The sequence below is a fragment of the Balaenoptera acutorostrata genome, chromosome 1, assembly GCF_949987535.1.
Source record: "Balaenoptera acutorostrata chromosome 1, mBalAcu1.1, whole genome shotgun sequence".
Lineage (NCBI taxonomy): Eukaryota > Metazoa > Chordata > Mammalia > Artiodactyla > Balaenopteridae > Balaenoptera > Balaenoptera acutorostrata.
The window spans coordinates 5,026,233-5,045,934 of record NC_080064.1 but is presented as its reverse complement, the minus strand read 5'-3'; the positions used below and the strand labels follow the sequence as shown (position 1 = coordinate 5,045,934).

At 40.7% G+C, this 19,702-nt stretch overlaps 1 protein-coding gene across 4 annotated transcripts in view; it reads right to left on the bottom strand.

The window, feature by feature from the left end:
• CAMTA1 (calmodulin binding transcription activator 1) overlaps positions 1 to 19,702 on the bottom strand; it is an 888,068-nt gene that overhangs the window by 854,226 nt on the left and 14,140 nt on the right. The window contains exons 2-4 of one of the 4 annotated variants that reach the window (XM_057544797.1): positions 14,683 to 14,717; positions 6,660 to 6,729; positions 1,243 to 1,361 (exon numbers count right to left, since the gene is read on the bottom strand). In XM_057544797.1, coding sequence (XP_057400780.1) covers positions 1,243 to 1,361; positions 6,660 to 6,729; positions 14,683 to 14,717 — 224 coding nt within the window. Of the gene's footprint in view, positions 1 to 1,242; positions 1,362 to 6,659; positions 6,730 to 11,101; positions 11,382 to 14,682; positions 14,718 to 19,702 lie in introns of those variants that run through there. The other 3 variants (XM_057544796.1, XM_057544798.1, XM_057544799.1) reach the window with 3 other exon arrangements.

The window sequence follows — 19,702 nt, the reverse complement described above, 5'->3', positions numbered from 1 at the left end:
AATGTTTGAAACAGTTAATAGATGACTGATTAAAACAACAGGCCTCCAAACTAGCTGTTTGTCAAAACAAAAGTATTCTGTCTGAGGGGGGAAATATAATTTATTCAAATAATCAAAATATACATACCTTAAAAGAAGTTTAAAATCAGTTGAGACAAGGTAACAAAACTATGAGGTTCTAGTGAGTATTTAACTCTGTAAACTAGGATAAGTGAAGAGACTTTCACATAACCTCTTATAACTCAAAACAAAAGCATTGTAAGTCAAGAGTTAGAGAAAACAATTTTTTAAAAATAAGGGTAAATAGGCAGCGCTATTTTCTTCTTGTATCTTAACAAAACTGAGTGCCCAGTACAGGGCAGGGTGTTATATTTATAACTTAACTTGGAAGTATTGATAAATGTTGAACCAGCAACACGAATTGATTGAGACCAACTTTGTAAAACCAATAACCCCAGCCATTTGAATTAAAGGAATAGAATTCCCAGCATGATGGACACAGACCCAATTCTCATCACCACACTAAATGGGTACTACCCTAAATTGAAATAGTCAGATTTCAAAATAAAAAAGATGACAAAGCAATCCACCCCTAATATTAAGACTTCCAGATTAAGATTTACCAAAAAAGGAAACATCATCCAACAAAATAAACTCCGATTCACTCTACTTCATCAATCTTCCTTCTAACTGAATGTCAGATCAACAACCTACTATACAGCCTTCATTCTTAATACAAATTCCTATCGTTAAGGTAAACCAGTTAATTCTCCATGCAAACTTTCTTCATCAGAGAGGACAAGAGCTATTTTGCCAATAAGAACCCTGCCCTTCCAAATTCTACAGAAACTTCACATTGTCAAGACACGGCACATTCTGTGGAACACTGGAGCTGTACCCTTATCAATTCATGACAACATAAGAACTAAGGTTTAACTGAGATGCGAACAGAGTCAACCACCAAATGCAACACACCAAAATGCAAGAAAACACAAAGACAGAAACTCATGCTACCTTAGTAAGTCAGCGTGCACATTTGATATTTTTCAACACAAGCCAAGCAGATCATAGGTCAAAAAACATGTTGGTTTCTGTCAAATCCAAATTAAGTATTCTTCTCATTTACAATTTCCTAGTTCAATATTTTGAATTTAAAGCTAATATAAAGTAGTACTATGCAAAATGACCTAGCGAGTTTGCCCTTAAAAAAAGTTGTACCCCTAAAAATAGAAATTTATCTACCTCATTAGTGTTCCAACGGTGCCTCTCTTTGGGTAAACTTGAACATTTCGGCAGACATTCAAGCAGCTTTTTCGGTAAAAAGATTTTTACATGACTACTATTGCTGTTCCCATGATCATCTATAAAGAAGAAAACAATAAATTCAGAGAAGATCATAGAGAAAATCTCCTGTTAAGTACACTGGCAAGGTCAGAAACAGCAGCTGAGTTTTAGTCACTGGGAGACCAAGAGCATTATTCCTCTTAGTTAACAAAACTCATTTACACACTTATCAGATAGATGGCAGCAGGAATCTGGTCAAGAGGCTCTAAAATAAGATTGAGCTTTTTGCTCCATGGCAAGCAAATGAACAGGGAATACCCCAGCAGCTGCCCATAAACAGAACGTTGCTTTTAAAGGTTCTTTCACCAGGTTTCCATGAAGTACATCAAAACTACAAAATGATTTAAACTCACAACACCTAGAAATCTTCTATTAACAGCTGAAAACGTTTTTAAGGTTTTTAGAAAAGAGGAATTATAATAAAATATGACTGCTTACTTTATTGATAAGCTAATACCACTTCATCCCCTAGAATACAAATGAGACTTATCCTTTCCAAAGAAAATTACAAATCTTATACATATAAGGAATTTAAACCTCCAGTTAGCTACCTAGGTAATACAGAGGCTGGCCTTTCTAGCCTAAATCTAAAAACATACACTTTTAATTAATTTGATTTACATATATATCTAAACGATTAATGTATTTCATCAAAACGTAACTCTTCTAAATCAGTGAGGGAAAAGCTCCTTACTTTCAGACTAGATGGTATGTCTATCTGATAATCAGTCTCCCTGATACTTTCTAAAACAGATCTTTTCCTTTTTTCGTTCACTTATTTATTTACATATCATTTCTTGTTTCATTCCTGTAACAAAGTCCCTTTGCCCGGCTCCTAATTTCTTGCCAGGTTTGACACATTTAGGTCAAAGTTTCAAATTACCCACTCCAATTTTTTTTTTAATGCCAAATGGGAGTCCCAACATCCAAAGGGTACAATGCATAACTGGGTACTAAGGAGCAATACATTAAAATACTGAAGACTGAATTTGCTCCAGAAAGTCACAGGTGAAATAACTTACTCTGATATCAGTAAGGTAAAAAAGGACTCCAAGTCAAGAGCCCAGGATTCTTGCCCAGTTCTGCTACTTTCTAATTGTGTGACCTTGGGTAAGTTACTTAATATTTTCAGCTTTCCCAAATCAAGGAGAATGAGATAATCTCTAATTCTCCTCCAGGCATAGATCCCTAGAGAATTTACTGTCACATTCAGTAATTTTAAATGCCTTACAATTAAACAACCTTATATAGGCATACAGGTATTAGTTAAGAATGTTGAAAGTGAAATACAGTAGTATATTTTTCCAGTCATTTACTACAATTTTGTTTAGCACAGACTGTTTTTTGAACATGCGAAAAACATAAAAGAATAAAAAATACTTCTACAGTCATAATAAAATCTTCTCCAAACACTTTTCATCTGATGAACACATTTCTTCTCAAGGAAAAGATCTTAACAGGGAAATACTGGGTATAGAAATAACATCTAAAAAATTTACTACATCTTCCTATAGGGAAGAACTTGAGAGTTTTAGCATATTAAATCTTTTTTGGCCCATTAACTACACAACCAGTTGAATTATAATGCCTATCCTCTATTTCTATAAGCAGTATAAAAACTTGAAAACTTAAAAATTGACTGCTTTTAAGAATCCAAAATTTTAATTTAATAGCAAAATAAAACTAAACTTTTAAAAAACCTTGCTAGGAAACCAAAAAAAAAAAAGGGTTTAACTAAAAGCAAGTTCATAGAAAGTTCTGTATTAATTACACACTAGAAAACCTTTGTAATTTTATGTGCTTATGCATGCTCCCTGCACTTCACCCTCCCAAGGGAGGTACCATGGGCCATAAAACTTTACAGTGCACAGTACCAAATAACATGAGCCTTTACCTCCCTTCTTTCCCTAAGATGGTTTTACTCTGCTCTTTAAAAATCTCCCCTGATGTGTATAATCTTCAAAGTAGAGGTGAAAAAATTCTAAAATCTATACTCAATTCCGATATTTACCAATTACAGGGTACCTTCTACGAAAACAGTACTATGCTAGATGCTCAATCAATTGGCTTACTTTGAATAGTACATGACTAGTCATAGCTCCTAAAAAACTATTTACGTATAATTTTGACAATGAATGGAATATGAAACCCCAGCTTCTATTTCTATGTTTGTGGTCACAACCTGATGTTAATCATCTGTCCTTTTAGCCTCCATGAAGAACCCAGCTGTCCTTCAGCATACGGCATACGAAGCATATGAGTGAGTGTGGGGGGGGGGGGAGAGGGAGGGAGACAGAGGGGGGAGGGGGAGAGAGAGCGAGAGAGAGGGAGAGAGGGAGCGAGCACTCTTCTCAACAGCACAACTAACTGCTAGAGAAAAGGCTTCTGTCTTCCACTGATACCAAATCAGGCAGCGGTGAATCGGCCCAAAGGCTTTTAAAGAGGAAAAGGAGAATAGCTGTGTGAGCACTGTCTCAATCAAGTTTCTAAATTTAGCACTTTATGGGGATGTGCAGCCATGGGTTCAAAAGGAATAGAAGTATGACAGGCCAATGGGTTCCCCTTAATCAGTTTTTTTTTTTTTTTAATTTTTTTTTTTTATAGCTACTTTATTTATTTATTTATTTATTTTTGGCTGTGTTGGGTCTTCGGTTCGTGCGAGGGCTTTCTCTAGTTGCGGCAAGTGGGGGCCACTCTTCATCGCGGTGCGGGGACCGCTCTTCATCGCGGTGCGCGGGCCTTTCACTATCGCGGCCCCTCCCGTTGCGGGGCACAGGCTCCAGACGCGCAGGCTCAGTAGTTGTGGCTCACGGGCCCAGGTGCTCCGTGGCATGTGGGATCTTCCCAGACCAGGGCTCGAACCCGTGTCCCCTGCATTAGCAGGCAGATTCTCAACCACTGCGCCACCAGGGAAGCCCCTTAATCAGTTTTTAAACTGTGCTATTTCCAGAATTTTAGGTTCATGCTGTATATAAATTGGATGTTTTTAAGAAACATAACAATGGGTAAATTTTCCCACTGTGCATTATGAAGAGGGCAGTTTTAATACTGGGAAAAGAATATCAGGAATTCAAACAGCCAAACTGTTAAAACTCGTATTTTCAAATTTCAGTTTTTCTAGTTAAAATGGAATAAAGAGTAACTTTGCTTTCACATTAGAAAACAACTGCTCACATGGTTATACTGTATAAAATTACGTTGTTTAATTAAATGTTTTTTAATGTTTTTGGAGTAACTATAATTGATATCATAATTAGATAACACAGGTACCAGTTTTTAAATTCTTGTCTCAGTACAAGGATTCCAACAGTATCTTGAGTTAATGTTAAAAGTAAGTTATACAGTGGTTTCAACTGCATCTCGGTATTTAAATCCAGAGAGTTAAACTCTGACACTGCAAAATGGAAGTGTCAACCAAATACAGTAAAACACTTCACTATCATTATCTAGCAAAATATGCGTGTCTGATACATGACTTCACAAAATAATTTTCTAACCTACTTCACAATAAAAATAACTTATGAAGCTCTTGAAATTGACAGAAGATTTGTTTGGCTGACAGCTATTAATTCCAGAGAATGAACCACCTTTTCCAGTCAACCTTCAAATATTTTCCAAATAATAACTTTAGAGGCATAGTGTAACTCAACTAAAACTTTCTAAAATGTACGAGAATGCTCATTCACTTAGTTAATTAGGCAAAAAGCAGAATTCTTATTTTCATGTTTTATTTCTAAATCTGAGATTTCACATTACCAAATCCTTCATTTAAATCCAAAGAAATGTATTTGACCTTTTCCTTGGAACACACTGTTGACTTCTACAAGGTAAATCATAACTGTATTAAGTCTAACCGGGAAATGATGTATCCATTTTATTTTGATTCATAATTAATAAAAATTCAATAATTTTGGTTTTGTGAATAATTACAAACACTGTTATTCAATCAAGTTGATTATGATTAACCTCTCAACCTCTAGAACAAACTGTTCAAAGTAAGTTGGTCTAACAGTGTACCAAATTGCTAAATCTTACTGGGAATATATTTGATCAACAACTTGGAGTGGTAAAATTAAAAGGAAGCGCTACAATTTTCTGTTTAGCTCTAATTATTATGTGCTTAGAGTTAATTAGTAGGATAGGAACTGATTGAGGAAAACATAAGCGCATATTGTTAAATTCAAGTCAGCACAGTGCTCACAGCAGCAAATACTGCCATTACTAATCTAAGACCTTCAAATCGCTATCCACCCAAAATAAATATTAATTAAGCACCAACTATGTGCCAAGGCTTGGTATGATTTCTTCCTATTCTTCTCGAAAGAAATTCTCCAAAATGAATTAAACTCAGTTGTAATTATCCAAAAGATTTTTTAAAGGTTAAAAAAAATAATAAGTTTTTTTAATAGAAAAGTATAACTTGTTTTGCTATTTCACAACCCCTTTCCTCTTCTTAGAGTGCGTGTGATCATCAAATCTTACCCTTTCTATTTTTAGGTGGCCAGATACCCTCTCCCTGTCAATCATATTACCAAACCTCTGACCCAGGTCTAGGTCAACTCAAACTCAGGTTTAATAAACTTCTCACTATTTACCTGAATTTTATATTTTCAATCTAAAAACATGTAGGTGGGGGCAGATGAAGTGGCGAGGCCCAGAAGCCTTGCGATCAATTGCCGTCAATTTGGGTTTGGGGCATCCTCTCCTGCTTCGTCCCATTCAACTTCAGTCTGAGCTACATGTGATCAAGTACATTTATTTCCTACTATTTATGAGGGAGCAGACATCTGTGGGACTCTATATCAGGCATCCAGAAAGGATTTTACATTGTACTCTTTCATTTAATCCTCACAATAACTCGTCTGGGCATAATCACCCCCATTTTACAGATGAAGAACCTGAGGTTCAGATTAATTTGCCCAAGATCTACAGCTAGTAAGTGGCTCAAATGGGATTCAGACATTACCTCTGGCTTTTCCCGCAATACCACAAGGCTCCTACTCTTAAGTCACCCAGAATTTGACACTAGAATTACAGAATCGTTGTATTAGTATATCTAACATTTGCAGAGTGCTCTGAGTTTTCCATATGATTAAACCCTTTGCCTTTTTAATCCTCACAGAAACTTTATGAGGGGAGTATTATTTTGCTACCCCCAGATGGATTAAGTAACTCATCTAAGATCACACAGCAAGTTAAAGGCAGAACCCAGGTCTTCTCACTCCTCATCACAGGCTTTCCTGCACTACAAGGATGGAATTACTCTCACTGCCAAGCCCACCCCTTCCTGTAAGTCAAAAGCTTTCGAATCCTACCTTCTATAGGTGGCACGGTGTTGAGAACACAGTAGGTGCTAGTTCCGCAGAATACACTTTGGGAAACGCTCTAAGGAAACAGAAAATAAAATGTAAAACTAATCTTTGAAAAAGATAAATACTGGCTCTTCTGTGATATTCCTGCCAAAGATGCAAAACCTGAATCTAATCATGAGGAAACATCGGACAAATCCAAATTGAGGAACATTCCACAAAATGGCCTATAGTCTTCACAAACGTCAAGGTCATGAAAGTCAGAAAGGACTGAGAACTGTTCTGGATCAAAGGAGGCTGAGGAGACAATCAAGTGCCACCCAGGGTCCCTGCGGGGCCTTTCTCTACAAGGTCAGCACTGGGTCAACTGGCACCACCGCAAGAGCTCGGAGGATTCGACGGCAGAGAAGTCTGGGTGTTCATTTCCTGACTTTGATTCCTGCATTGTGGTGATGGAGGAGAATGTTGTTTGTAGGAAACACATAATAAAGTTCTGACAGTCAAGGGCGATGAAACATACCGGCAACTCACTCTCTCACATAGTTCACGGGGAAAGAAGTCCTCTGCACTACACTTGCGATGTTTCTGTAGGCTAAGAGTGTTTCAAAATGTAAAGTACACGTGTGTGAAAAAAGGATCTATGCTGCTGAACCTCTATTACCTGTGCAGTTTTTTTTTAACAGGGAGCACATGTGCTGTACGTACAGTACATTGTTACTAAGAAGAACCAATGCCATTTCATTCTGCAGCTCAGTCAACATTCAACGACATCATTACCACTTCCCAACAGCAAGGCCCACACCTGACTCATTCAAACGGATCTATGAGTGCCAACTAACAGCACGGCAGGTGGAGTGAGTCAGGGAGACGTTGGAAGACCAGGTCTCTGCTCTCAGGCTGCTTCATGTAGATAAAATTAAAGCTTTCATATAAAAACCTACACCATGTTGTACAGCAGAAACTAACACAACATTGTAAAGCAGTTATACTCCAATAAAGATATTAAAATAAAAAAAAAAAAACTACACCACGGTAACTTTTAAAAAGGGGGGGGAATTTCTCTGAGTCTTGCCAGCCAATTAGTCTGGGTCCCTTTTTGTTCAGTTGCAATATTAAATAAATTTTTAGATTATTCCTCCAGCACTATAAACCACAGATTTATATACCTAGAAAACCAACGACAGTTCAACAATCACCCTCAACATTTTATGTTTAAAATATAAAAAACTCAGTTCTCTCACTTACTAGCTGTCCTTGGGAAAGTAATTTAACCTCTCTGTATTACCTCATCCAAAAAAGTACAGAGAATTGGATGGGATAATGCACACACAAGGGCTTTAGATTCAAGAGTACCACTCAATATAAAATGCCATTGTTACTATGGTTAACGAGGATAATCTTTAACAACGTTAACACTTTCTGAGAATAAAATGATGAGTGCCTGGACTTTCTGTGCCACACAGAGTGCTGAAATGTGACTAAGCTGACTCCCCTGAGGTTCTGACTTTCCCCTCCCTCAGTGCCACGGGCAGTGAGTGCTTCACCACAGAGCAAGTCTTTGTCCACAGTGTGATTCCTAGCCACCAGGATAACCATCAGCTCCTAATCATTTATTTCTTGTTTCTGGAAAATTCTTGTTCCAGTACTTTTACTGTCCTTCTTCTGCTTGATTTAATCAATAGTGGTAACCACTGATTAGCAATCTGGGCCTGAGGATTCTCCCCGTGAACTATGGACCTCAGCTTTCATGCTCCTTTGGAAAATTCAACATTAGTCTCTCCCCCTGACCGAATGTGGGATTCTAGACTTCAGGCAACATCTTTGAGTCGCCAGCAACAGCCTTCTCAGCACAGTAATGCAACATCCCATCTTAATGTGGTTTCCAAATTGAAACGTGAAATTTTACGGTGTTAAAAAGAATGTTTTACGTTCAAGACTTAACATTTTCTGGCTTCCTATTACCAAAAAACAAGATAGCTTAGGTTTACCACGGATCAAGACATCTCGCAATGGTCTTCTCAAAAGTTTTAAAAACCACTAATGTACAGTGGAACACATTAGTGAATGACTTCATAAAAAGAACTTTTACACCTGACTTCAAAGTTTGATGACAGGTAATTTAGTGGTAAAACATATCATATAACAAATCGAAAGAATTAAACGCTAAAAACAACATATGTAACAGAAATATCATGAACAACCAACCATGATTTCTCAATAGCACTATCATAATAAGTGAAGTCTTAATAGTTCATTTAAGCAGGAAAGAAGCTCACTCACATAACTTGAGAGTGAAATCAAATGACATCCCACCCTAAAAAACACAATGTTCTCAAAGCAAATAAGGCGAAACAAGCAAACTCACATAAGCAATGGCTACCTTGTATGAAGTACCCAGGGGCCAGCCTCTGAGCTAGCTCCCTTCACAGGGCCCCTGAGACCTGACTCTGAAAGCCAGACTGGCCCTGGAGCGCAGAGAGGAGCACGGGTCTGAGGATCTGGAGCCACGGGGTCCTGAGCCAGGCCCACCACTGCCTGCTGACAAGGCCGGGGCAGACAGCTGAGCTCTCTGTCACAGACAAGGGCGGAGTGGGAAAAGTACAAGCTCTAACGCCAGCTCTGGATTCCAGTCTTCATGCTGCCCTCCCTGGCTGGCTCTCAAGTCTGACTCCGACCTCTCTTCCCTCGGGAGCCTCCCGCTGACTGAGGCGAGCAGCCCAACTGGTGCTGTCTGAATAGCCTGTATTTCCCTCCTGCCGGACGCCTCCATCTTTATCATAACTCCTTCCATGTGTTCTACACACATGAAAGGAGCACCTCACGTGTGCCAGACACCGTCCTAGGAGCTGGGACCCAGCAGTGAACAAGACCAACAAAGGTCCCACACTCATGGGGTACATGCCAGTGGGGGAGGCAGGTGGTAAGTGGGATAAACGCTGTGAAGGAAATAAAACGGAGTGATGCTCTATGATGAAAAATCAGGTAGGGAGAGCTCTGTTTCTGAAAGCACATCCATGTGTGGAGCAAAGGGACTACGTGATTAGAGCATCAGGAAACCCGGATTCTCTCGTTAACTAGGTTGAGCGGCTCTCAGCGTGGCTGCACTTCAGTCATCTAGGGAGATTTTTAAAATTCTGATGCCCGGGCTGCAATCCTGACCACTTCAGCCAGAATGTATGGAGATGGAACCCAGGCATCAGTATTTTTTAAAGGTTCCCAAGTGATCCCAAGGTGTATCCAAGGATGGGAGCCACTGAAACAAACAGCTGTATGACTCTGCTAACTCTCTGACTTTGCCAGTTTTCTTGAGAATAAAATCACAGGTTGACCTTGAGCAGCGCATCCCCAACTTTAATGCACATGTGGGTCATCTGAGGCTCTTGCAGGTTCTGACTCACAGGTCTGAGTGGTGCCTGAGCCTGTGCCTCTGAGACACCCCCATGATTCATGGCCCCACCTAGACTATCAGAAACTAGATGATCTAAAAGATCCAGTCCCAACACTCCTGACTGCACAATTCCATGGATTCCTAATAGACTGAGAAAGTACTTTTGTCTGTTAACACAAACTATAATACAAAACTATACCAGAATATCCAAGCAAGAAAAGCAAAAGAAACTACAAGGATGGTTACTCAATTAAGTACAGTGTCCAGTGTCTGCTAGAAGTGCCCAAGAGAGGACACAGAAGCTCTTTAAAGTATTCCCTGCCTTCAAAAGGTGTATCTAATTGGAGACAATACTAAAAAAAAAAAGAAAAAAAATGTAATGAAGAAATAATACATGATTTATTAAAGCCTGAAGTGAGGAGATGAGAGCAGTATGGAAACCTAGTAACTATCTGTGTACCAGCACAAACTCCTTGGAGGCATGGAATATGTTTTATCCATTTTTGCTTCCCTTCAGAGAACCTAGGTCAGAGGGTTACACATAGCCACATTCGTTTTATATACTAAAAAAAAAAAAAAAAATGTATATATTTAGTTTTGGATGATGGAATAAATGAAACAAAATGCTATATAATGAGAAGTGATTACTGGCTTTTGGACAGAGAAGCTGCATGATGAAAACTATATTTACAGTTCTTTGAAATAAGGACTGACAATGTTTAAGTCTCCATAGGGTCCCTTTAAAGCTACCTGAGGACCCACATAGCTTATTAAAACAAAGGCAGAGAGATGCCCCATTGAATGCAATAAACCAGTTATATCAATTAGAAGTGATACATTAAAAAGATTTTTGTCACATAGTTTTAAATTGAGCCTTGAAATTCACTGATCATTACATATAACATGACATACAAATAATCAAAATTAAGGCAGAGTCCGAAATTCTCAGCACCTTTACTAAACTCACCAGTTCTGCCTAGCATTCTAGGCATCGTGCCTAGTTAGGCAGGCTAACTCTTAGAACAAACTGTGTCATGGCTCAAATACCATAAATATTTACTTCTTGCTCGTGTAAAGTCCAAAACAGTAGATCAGGAGGCAGCTCTCCTCCAAGCAGCGGCTCGGGCCCCACATCTCCTTCCATCTCATGGCAGGAGCCTTCCTACGTCACTGGGCTCTTCTGCATCAGCCAGCAGAGGGAAAGGACACGGATAACCGAGCCGGACGGTGCTACGGGCCAGGCCTGGAAGTGGCACACTTCTCAGCTCTCACGCCATTGGCTAGGATATGGCCACAAAGCCACACCTAATTGCAAGGGAGGTTGGGAAATGCAGTCTGGCTACCTGCCCAGGAAGAGGAGATAGGTTTCACAATCAGCTAGCAGTCTCTGCCACAATGCCATTTGTAACTGTTTGGTTTTTTTTTAATTATAGAAGAGTCATTCCTTTCAGAAATACCTTCTAAACCTACAACCTCCACCTTTAATCCCTAAGGCCATTCAGCATCTAAACCCAATCTAGCAGTTTTTCTACTCCGATAAATATTTTTCTAACATATTCAAAATAAGACGACATCCAGGGCATCCTTGAAGGGATGGATGTCTGGCTTTTCTGGTACTTAATGTCTGGCACATAATAGAAGTGCAAATATTCGTTGAATTCATGGACGAATGGCATTCCCAGAAGTTCATGGAAAGGGAAAAGAATGGTCCCATCTCTTGCCCTGGTGGTGGTAGGATTTACTGAAGACCATCAGTCTTTTTAAGAACCTCTGTCTCCCTCTCCTAAGGCCACCCTAAGTTGCCACCTGTCTTCTGGAACCTGAACAATCAAGCAGTAAGACAAAAGCTACTTTCGACCCAGTAAGAAGAACTAAGGGGGTGAAAATACTCTACCATGTTCACGGACAACAACAGAGCCAATGCTACCAGTGAGAGCACAGGGCTGCTCGACAAAGAGGAACACAGGGTCTGTCAGAGACCAGGCTCTGGAGGCCTCCATAGAACCGGGCTAATGACCTCTGAGACTAGAAAGCCAACATGCACCCTACACACAAACCACAAAAGGTTAGTGGGGGAAAAAATTACATGGTATAGTACAAAAACATTTTGTGCTCATGTATTACCTCTTTTCAAGAAGTTCAAAATATATCATAAGTGCTACTATAATAACACTCCCAATACTCCTATGGGATAGAGACAAAATTAAAGTGTGTACTCAAGTTAAAAGGAAAACGTCTGCTAGGTGGCTGACTTCCTACTACTGGGGCCAGCGCAGTAAGAAAGTGAAGCAGTAACCTCTAAGGTAACTGGGGCACAAACCATTTTAGGCTCTCAAATTGAGTTCAACACCTAGAATTGAGTTCAAAAGCAAACAAGTTGCTAAAACAAACCACAAAACAGTTGAAGGGCTAAGACGCTAATACAGGAACTAATACTACAATATATCAAGCCTGATTTATGACCTGAGAAATCACATTAATTGATTCACTATTATCAGAGATTCATGTAAAGCATATTTAAACTGATTTCAGAATGAAAAACAAAAATTCTTTCTAGGTATGAATCGCAATATCATTAGAATTTTTACAAATTTAATTTGGCTAGGAAGCCAGTATACTCAATACTCTGAAAATAATCAAACGGCACTTATTAAATGTCCTCACTTGTATAAACAGATTCTAGTAGAACATATTCAGAAAAAAAAACACTATATGAAATTTAAAATTACACTGTCTAAGCACTTATCATTACTAATACTGATAACTTTTTTAACTACTCAAAGAGAGATATAAAATATCAACCCAACAAGCTAGGCATTCCATTTGATATTATGTACATGTAACAAGCATTTTCACATTTAAAATCTTATTCTGGCCCCAGAAGGCAGCAGAGCAGACATGATGTCTGTTCTAGAAAAGGCACCAAGGCACAGGCAGAGACACTTGCCAAGGGCCACAGGCTGGGAGGGGACAGAGCAAGAACCAGGAGCAGGTCTCCCGACACGACTCCGGGGCTGTTCCCACAGAACACAGGCTCTCTCCCTAATAATGCAATAACGCTTCTCCACAAAGAAGCAACGCAAAAGTTGGGGCAGAAAAAGTTCACAAGTTGCTCTGACAGAAAAGCCAAAGCACACGAGGAACATGGAAGAATACCTAGTAATCCAAGCCGGGAGTTCAACATCCTAAAGGAAATGCCAGCAACACAACAGCTACACACGCACAAGTCTGGATGTTGATCTGGTAGAAAGATTTTCCGTGCTTCTCAAACATTTTTTAGTCCATGAACCACAGACCACCCATCACCTATCACTACTTGCTATGGCCTCAAAACTAAAACCTCATCAAAACCAAAGGGGTGGGGACTTCCCTGGTGGCGCTGTGGTTAAGAATCCGCCTGTCAATGCAGGGGACATGGGTTTGAGCTCTGGTCCGGGAAGATCCCACATGCCGCAGAGCAGCTAAGCCCATGCGCCACAACTACTGAGCCTTCGCTCTGGAGCCCGCGAGCCCCAACTACTGAAGCCCGTGCGCCACAACTACTGAGCCTGCGCTCTATAGCCTGCGAGCCACAACTACTGAGCCCGCGAGCCAGAATTACTGAAGCCCGCACGCCTAGAGCCCATGCTCCGCAACAAGAGAAGCCACCGCAATGAGAAGCCTGCGCACCGCAACGAAAAGTAGCCCCCGCTTGCCGCAACTAGAGAAAGCCCACGCGCAGCAACGAGGACCCGACGTAGCCAAAAATAAATAAATAAATAAAAATTAAAAAAAAAAAAAAAACCCGAAGGGGAGGAGGACACTGTGTCTCACAGCAGAGCAATGAGGCGTCCCCTTGAGTGGAGCCTGGCCGCGTGGGGCCTCACCTAATCCAAATGCAGCCAGAACTAGGAAGAACGCCAAGACACTCTTGGAGGCCAAAGACATCTGTCCACACGCAAAAGCTCACACACTCCACTGCGAGAAGGGCTCTCTTGATCCACAGTCCTAGTTTGTGGTAATTTGTTACAGCAGCAAAGATAACTAATACACTGATCAGGGCCCAGTGAGTTCTTTTCTCACCTTGGACTTGATCAATCATTTCACTATCATTTTACCAGCACTCTGCATTTACCACCAAAACCCTTGAAAGAATTGTCTACTCTCTCACTACCTCTTTCTCATCCTCTCAACTCACTATCAAATTGACAAAATCAGTACCTTTTTTGTAGTCTTCATTCTACTCAACCTCTCGGCATTACAACTGATAACCTCCTTACAACCCTTTGCACTTAAGCGTCCCTGACTTTATGTTCTTCTTGTTCTATCACCTCTCTGACCATTCTTCCTCAGTCTCCTCTGGTCCTCTCCTCTCTGGTGACACTTAAATGGAAACATTCACCACATTTCTGCCCACAAGTCCCTTCTCTTCTCCCATGACAATTTCACCCACTACTATGAATTCTACTCCTAATCCATCTGAACTGATTCATTCTTTCAACCAACAGGCACTGTTCTGGGCACAGAGCTGTATAATAGCAACAAGCAAGACAATCAAGGTTCTACGTTCATGAAACTTACATACTCTGCCAGAGGCTCTATTTGCCCCTCCAGGTCTACTCACCACCCTTCTCCACCCTGCCCTGTGCCAGGGAGGCTGACCTCTATGGACTCCATCACCAGGGCTCCCTTGCCCTCTGAAAGTTCAATGAAGAGAAAAAACAGGGTGATATGAATGACTCCCTCATCTCTGATCCACATTCCCAATGTCATATTGTACGCATACATGCTAACGCTACCCCAATTACACCCAGAACAGAACCGATAACATTTGCATCCAGTCTCCCCAAAACATATCCCTCCTTATTCCTCCCTCCCTCAGTTAACGGCCTCACTAACACCAGCTGTTGAGGTTCGCAAGCTAAAGTCACCCCCAACTCTTCTCATCCCTCAAGGCCCACGGTCAGTCAGGCACAAAACTGTACCTCTCTCACACATACACATACAGCTCAGTCGCACCAGCTCCTTTTTGCAACCCACTGCTACAGACGTTCCTGCCAGGAGCTACTGTCTCCCAACTCCAGTCCTTCCTCTTTGCTCATTCATTCATTCATTCAACCAACTAACATTTACGAAGCCCACCCCAGGTGCCAGGTATTCAAGCCTCTGACCACTAAAGGTGTAAATCTAACTGAAGGAGAAAGAGAAGTAAACAAGCAAGTTCAACACAAGTGAAAGAGCTAGGACCAGGAAAACCATAAAGTACTATGGGTGCACCAGGGAAGGGCACACAACCCAATCTGAAAAGAGGCAAGGTCAAGAAGGCTTACTCCGAAAAGTGTTATTTTTTTTTTAATTTATTTATTTATTTATTTATTTATTTATTTATTTATTTTTGGCTGTGCTGGGTCTTTGGTTCGCGCGAGGGCTTTCTCCAGTTGCGGCAAGTGGGGGCCACTCTTCATCGCGGTGCGGGGACCGCTCTTCATCGCGGTGCGCGGGCCTTTCACTATCGCGGCCCCTCCCGTCGCGGGGCACAGGCTCCAGACGCGCAGGCTCAGCAGCCGTGGCTCACAGGCCCAGCCGCTCCGCGGCATGTGGGATCCTCCCAGACCAGGGCTCGAACCCGTGTCTCCTGCATTAGCAGGCAGATTCTCAACCACTGCGCCACCAGGGAAGCCCCAGAAAAGTGTTATTTAAGCAGAAACCCAGAGGACGAGGAGAGGCAGCAAAACAGAGCATATGTGTAAGTATGTGTGTATTTGTTTTAGAGGAAAGTGCACCTTCTAAGCCAAGGCGATGACAATGCGCAAGGCCTAAAACCAAGAGAAAGCATGGTGCCCTGAGACAACCAGAATCTAAAAAAATTTACCACAGCTGGAGAGTGGAGAGGACGCTGGAGGAGGAAGCAGGTGGTCCTTATTAGCACCTTCAAGGAGAACTGACTAACCAATCAATCCCACTCCTCCGCTAAAAAAACAAACAAACAAAAACCCTAAAAACCTCTCCCAAAGCAGAGAGAATAAACGCCAGGCTCCTCAGTCTGACTTTCCAAGCCCCTACAACCCGACCCCTACCTACTTTGCCAGGATCATCTACCCACATGCACCAGGAACCCCAGCCTCCCCGGTACTCCTGGCTCTGTGCCTTTGCTCCATTTCCTCCACTTGGAATTTCTCATCAAACCATCATGTTTGCCTGTCAATAATGCCAGGTCAAATTCTACCTCCTTCCAGAAGTTTTCCCAGTTCCTTCCAGCGCATGATTACACCATTCATTATGACCCGCCTTGACTCAGTTACATCCATATCTGCTCCCCTGCAGGCTGGAAGCTTCTGGAGTATTATGAACAGAAGTGAATCCTAATTTCCGAGACTAGGACAAATGTTCAGAAAAATATTCAATTTATCAGCATTGCACTTCTAAGTAAACAACCAAAGAGGGTCATGAAAAAATAATTATTTTTGAATTATATAAATACAATCAATCAAAAGCCTAGATTTCTGTATGTTTTCAATGAGTATCTCTAAATAAAAATGGCTACACACTGCCTCATAAGATTAAAAAACGGTAAGTAGATAAGCTCAGAAAGGTTGTTACTTGCTCAAAGTCACAAGGCACTTAAGGGGTAAAGACCAGAGTCAAGGCTTCAGGGACTCCTCAAAAGCTACAAACAGCCAGATATAACCACAGTATCCCCATGTATCTCCCTAACCAGCCATCCGATTACCTAAAACTTCCTTCCTTCACTCTTCCCTCAATTAATTCCCATTTTCCTTCAGAGTTCAGCTCAAGAACGCTCCTCCAAGCTTTCAGATGAGCAAATCCCTTTCTGATGCACTACACTCGCCTGCATAGCATGGACGTGATACAGCACTAGGAAGGCAAGGGCGGTGTATCAGTTTGTAATCACACATGGCACCTTGATTAACGCTGGTTTCCCTGTCAGCTGCGTGAGGACAGGGACCATGACTGTCCTTCTCTGGGCCTGGCACTTTATTATTATGTGTTGAGTAAATGAACTGCCTTAAGAGTATAACAGTAACTGATAGTCACATGGCCTCCACAGGACTACAAGATCCTAAAATAATTTCTGACACCTCCAATAATAATAATAATGACAATTACATAAAATTTAAAGTCACATTATTGTAATATATTCTAACTCTTTTATAATTAAATATTCATGAATGGAATCTGTTAATTCTCTATTAATCAGAATGAGTGTTAACCAGAAGACCACATTTTTTCTAAACACGCAAGGCATCAGCAAACTTTCACATCAAAAGAACACACACACAAGAAGCCAACCTATACAGGCTGTATGAGTAACTATTTGCTCTCTTGGAACCTGAAAAGTCCAATTCCAGCCTCACAGGGAATTAGGTTTTTCCACAACACAGCCTACTATATTAATAAATTTAAACGACAATTTTTTTAAGGCAAGATGCTTGGGTGCTTGAGTTAGGCAGGACTAGTTCCCAAACAGCAGATCCATAAAAAGGATTTAAACTCCCCAGATTGATCCACCCATTTAATATATAATCCCTATCAATATCAAAACAGCCTTTTTTGTAGAAATTGACAAGCTGATCTGGATATTATATGGAAAATCAAGGAACCCAGAATATTCAGAACAATCTTGAAAAAGAAGAACGGTTGGGGGACAGACACTTCGCAATTTCAAAAATTAACTACAGGGGGCTTCCCTGGTGGCGCAGTGGTTGGGAATCTGCCTGCCAATGCAGGGCACACGGGTTCGAGCCCTGGTCTGGGAGGATCCCACATGCCGTGGAGCGGCTAGGCCCGTGAGCCACAACTACTGAGCCTGCACGTCTGGAGCCTGTGCTCCGCAACGGGAGAGGCCGCAACAGTGAGAGGCCCGCGCACCACGATGAGGAGTGGCCCCCGCTCGCCACAACTGGAGAAAGCCCTGGCACAGAAACGAAGACCCAACACAGCCAAAAATAAATAAATTAATTTTTTTTAAAAAATTAACTACAAAGCTACAGTAATCAAGACAGTGTGGTTCTGGCATAAGGATAGACATACAGATCAATGGATTAGAAATGAGACTCCAAAACCAAGCCCACACACTTATGGCCAACTGATTTTTGGCTAGGGTGCCAAGATACTTCAATGGGAAAAGAATGGTCTTTTCAACGAATTGTACTGGGACAACTGGATAGCCACATGCAAAAAAGGATGAAGCTGGAAGCCTACCTACCTCACAACATACAAAAACCCAAAATGAATCAGAGGCCTAAATGTAAAAGCTAAAACTATTAAACTCTGACAAGAAAACATAGGTGTAAATCTTCATGACCTTGGATTAGGCAATGATTTCTTAATTATGACAGCAAAAGCATAAGCAACAGAAGAAAAAACAGATAAACTGAACTCAATCAAAATTTAAAACTTTTGTGCTTCAAAGGAAACCAGCAAGAAAGTGAAAAGACAATCCACAGAATGGGAGAAAATATGTGCAAATCATACATCTGATAAGGGATTGATATCCAGAATATATCAAAAATGCCTACAACTCAAAAGCAAAAACCAAACAACTCCATTCAAAAATGGGCCAAGGCCTTGAATACACATTCCTTCAAAGGAGACACACAAATGGCCAATAAGCACAAGAAGAGATGCTCAACATCATTAGCCTTTAGAAAATGCAAATCAAAACCACAATAAGATACCACTTCACAGCCACTAGAATGGCTGTAATCAAAAAGACAGATAACAACAAGTGCCAGCAAGGATGCAGAGAAATTGGAACCTTCGAACATCACTGGCGGGAATGTAATATGATGCAGCCACTTTAGAAAGCAGTCGGGCAGTTCCTCAAAAGTTAATCAGAGTTACCCTGTGACCTAGCAATTCCACTCCTAGGTGTACACCGGAGAGAACTGAAAACACATGTCCATGCAAAAACATGTACACAAATGTTCATAGCAGCATTATTCATAGTAGCCAAAAAGTGGAAATAACTCAAATGTCCACCAACTGGTGAACAGATAAATAAAATGCGGTATATCTATATAATAGACTATTATTCCACCATAAAGAAATGAAGTTCTGATATACAGCATAACGTGGATGAAAAACATTATGCTAAGGGAAAGAAGCCAGTCACAAAAGGCCACATATTGTAGGATACCATCTATATGAAATGTCCAGAATTGGCAAATCCATAAAGACAGAGAGTGGATTTCTAATTGCCTAGAGCAGAGGAGAGGGAGGAAAGGAGAGTGCCTACTCACGGGTAGAGGTTTCTTTTTGGCGTGATGAAGATGTTCTAGAATTAGATAGTGATGATAGCTACACAACTGTGTAAATATACTAAAAACCACTTAATTGTATATTTTAAAAGGGTGAATTTTATGTTATATGAATTATACCTCAATACAGCTGTTATCAAAAAGGAATCAAATCCCTTTATGTATCTTTAAAACATTATATACTTTCCTCTTTTGTTAGGCAGAGCATACTTAGTATTGCTCCTGTGAATACACTCAAGGTCATCACTATGAAACATCAATTACTAAGCAGCTGTATATTCACAGACTTCAATGGTGTGCTGGCTACTAGCCCTTTTACATAGACCTCCAAACCACTGCTTTCAGCCTTCTACCTGTTTACTATAATTTTACTTCCTCCTCCTACCATGAGAAATCAAGAA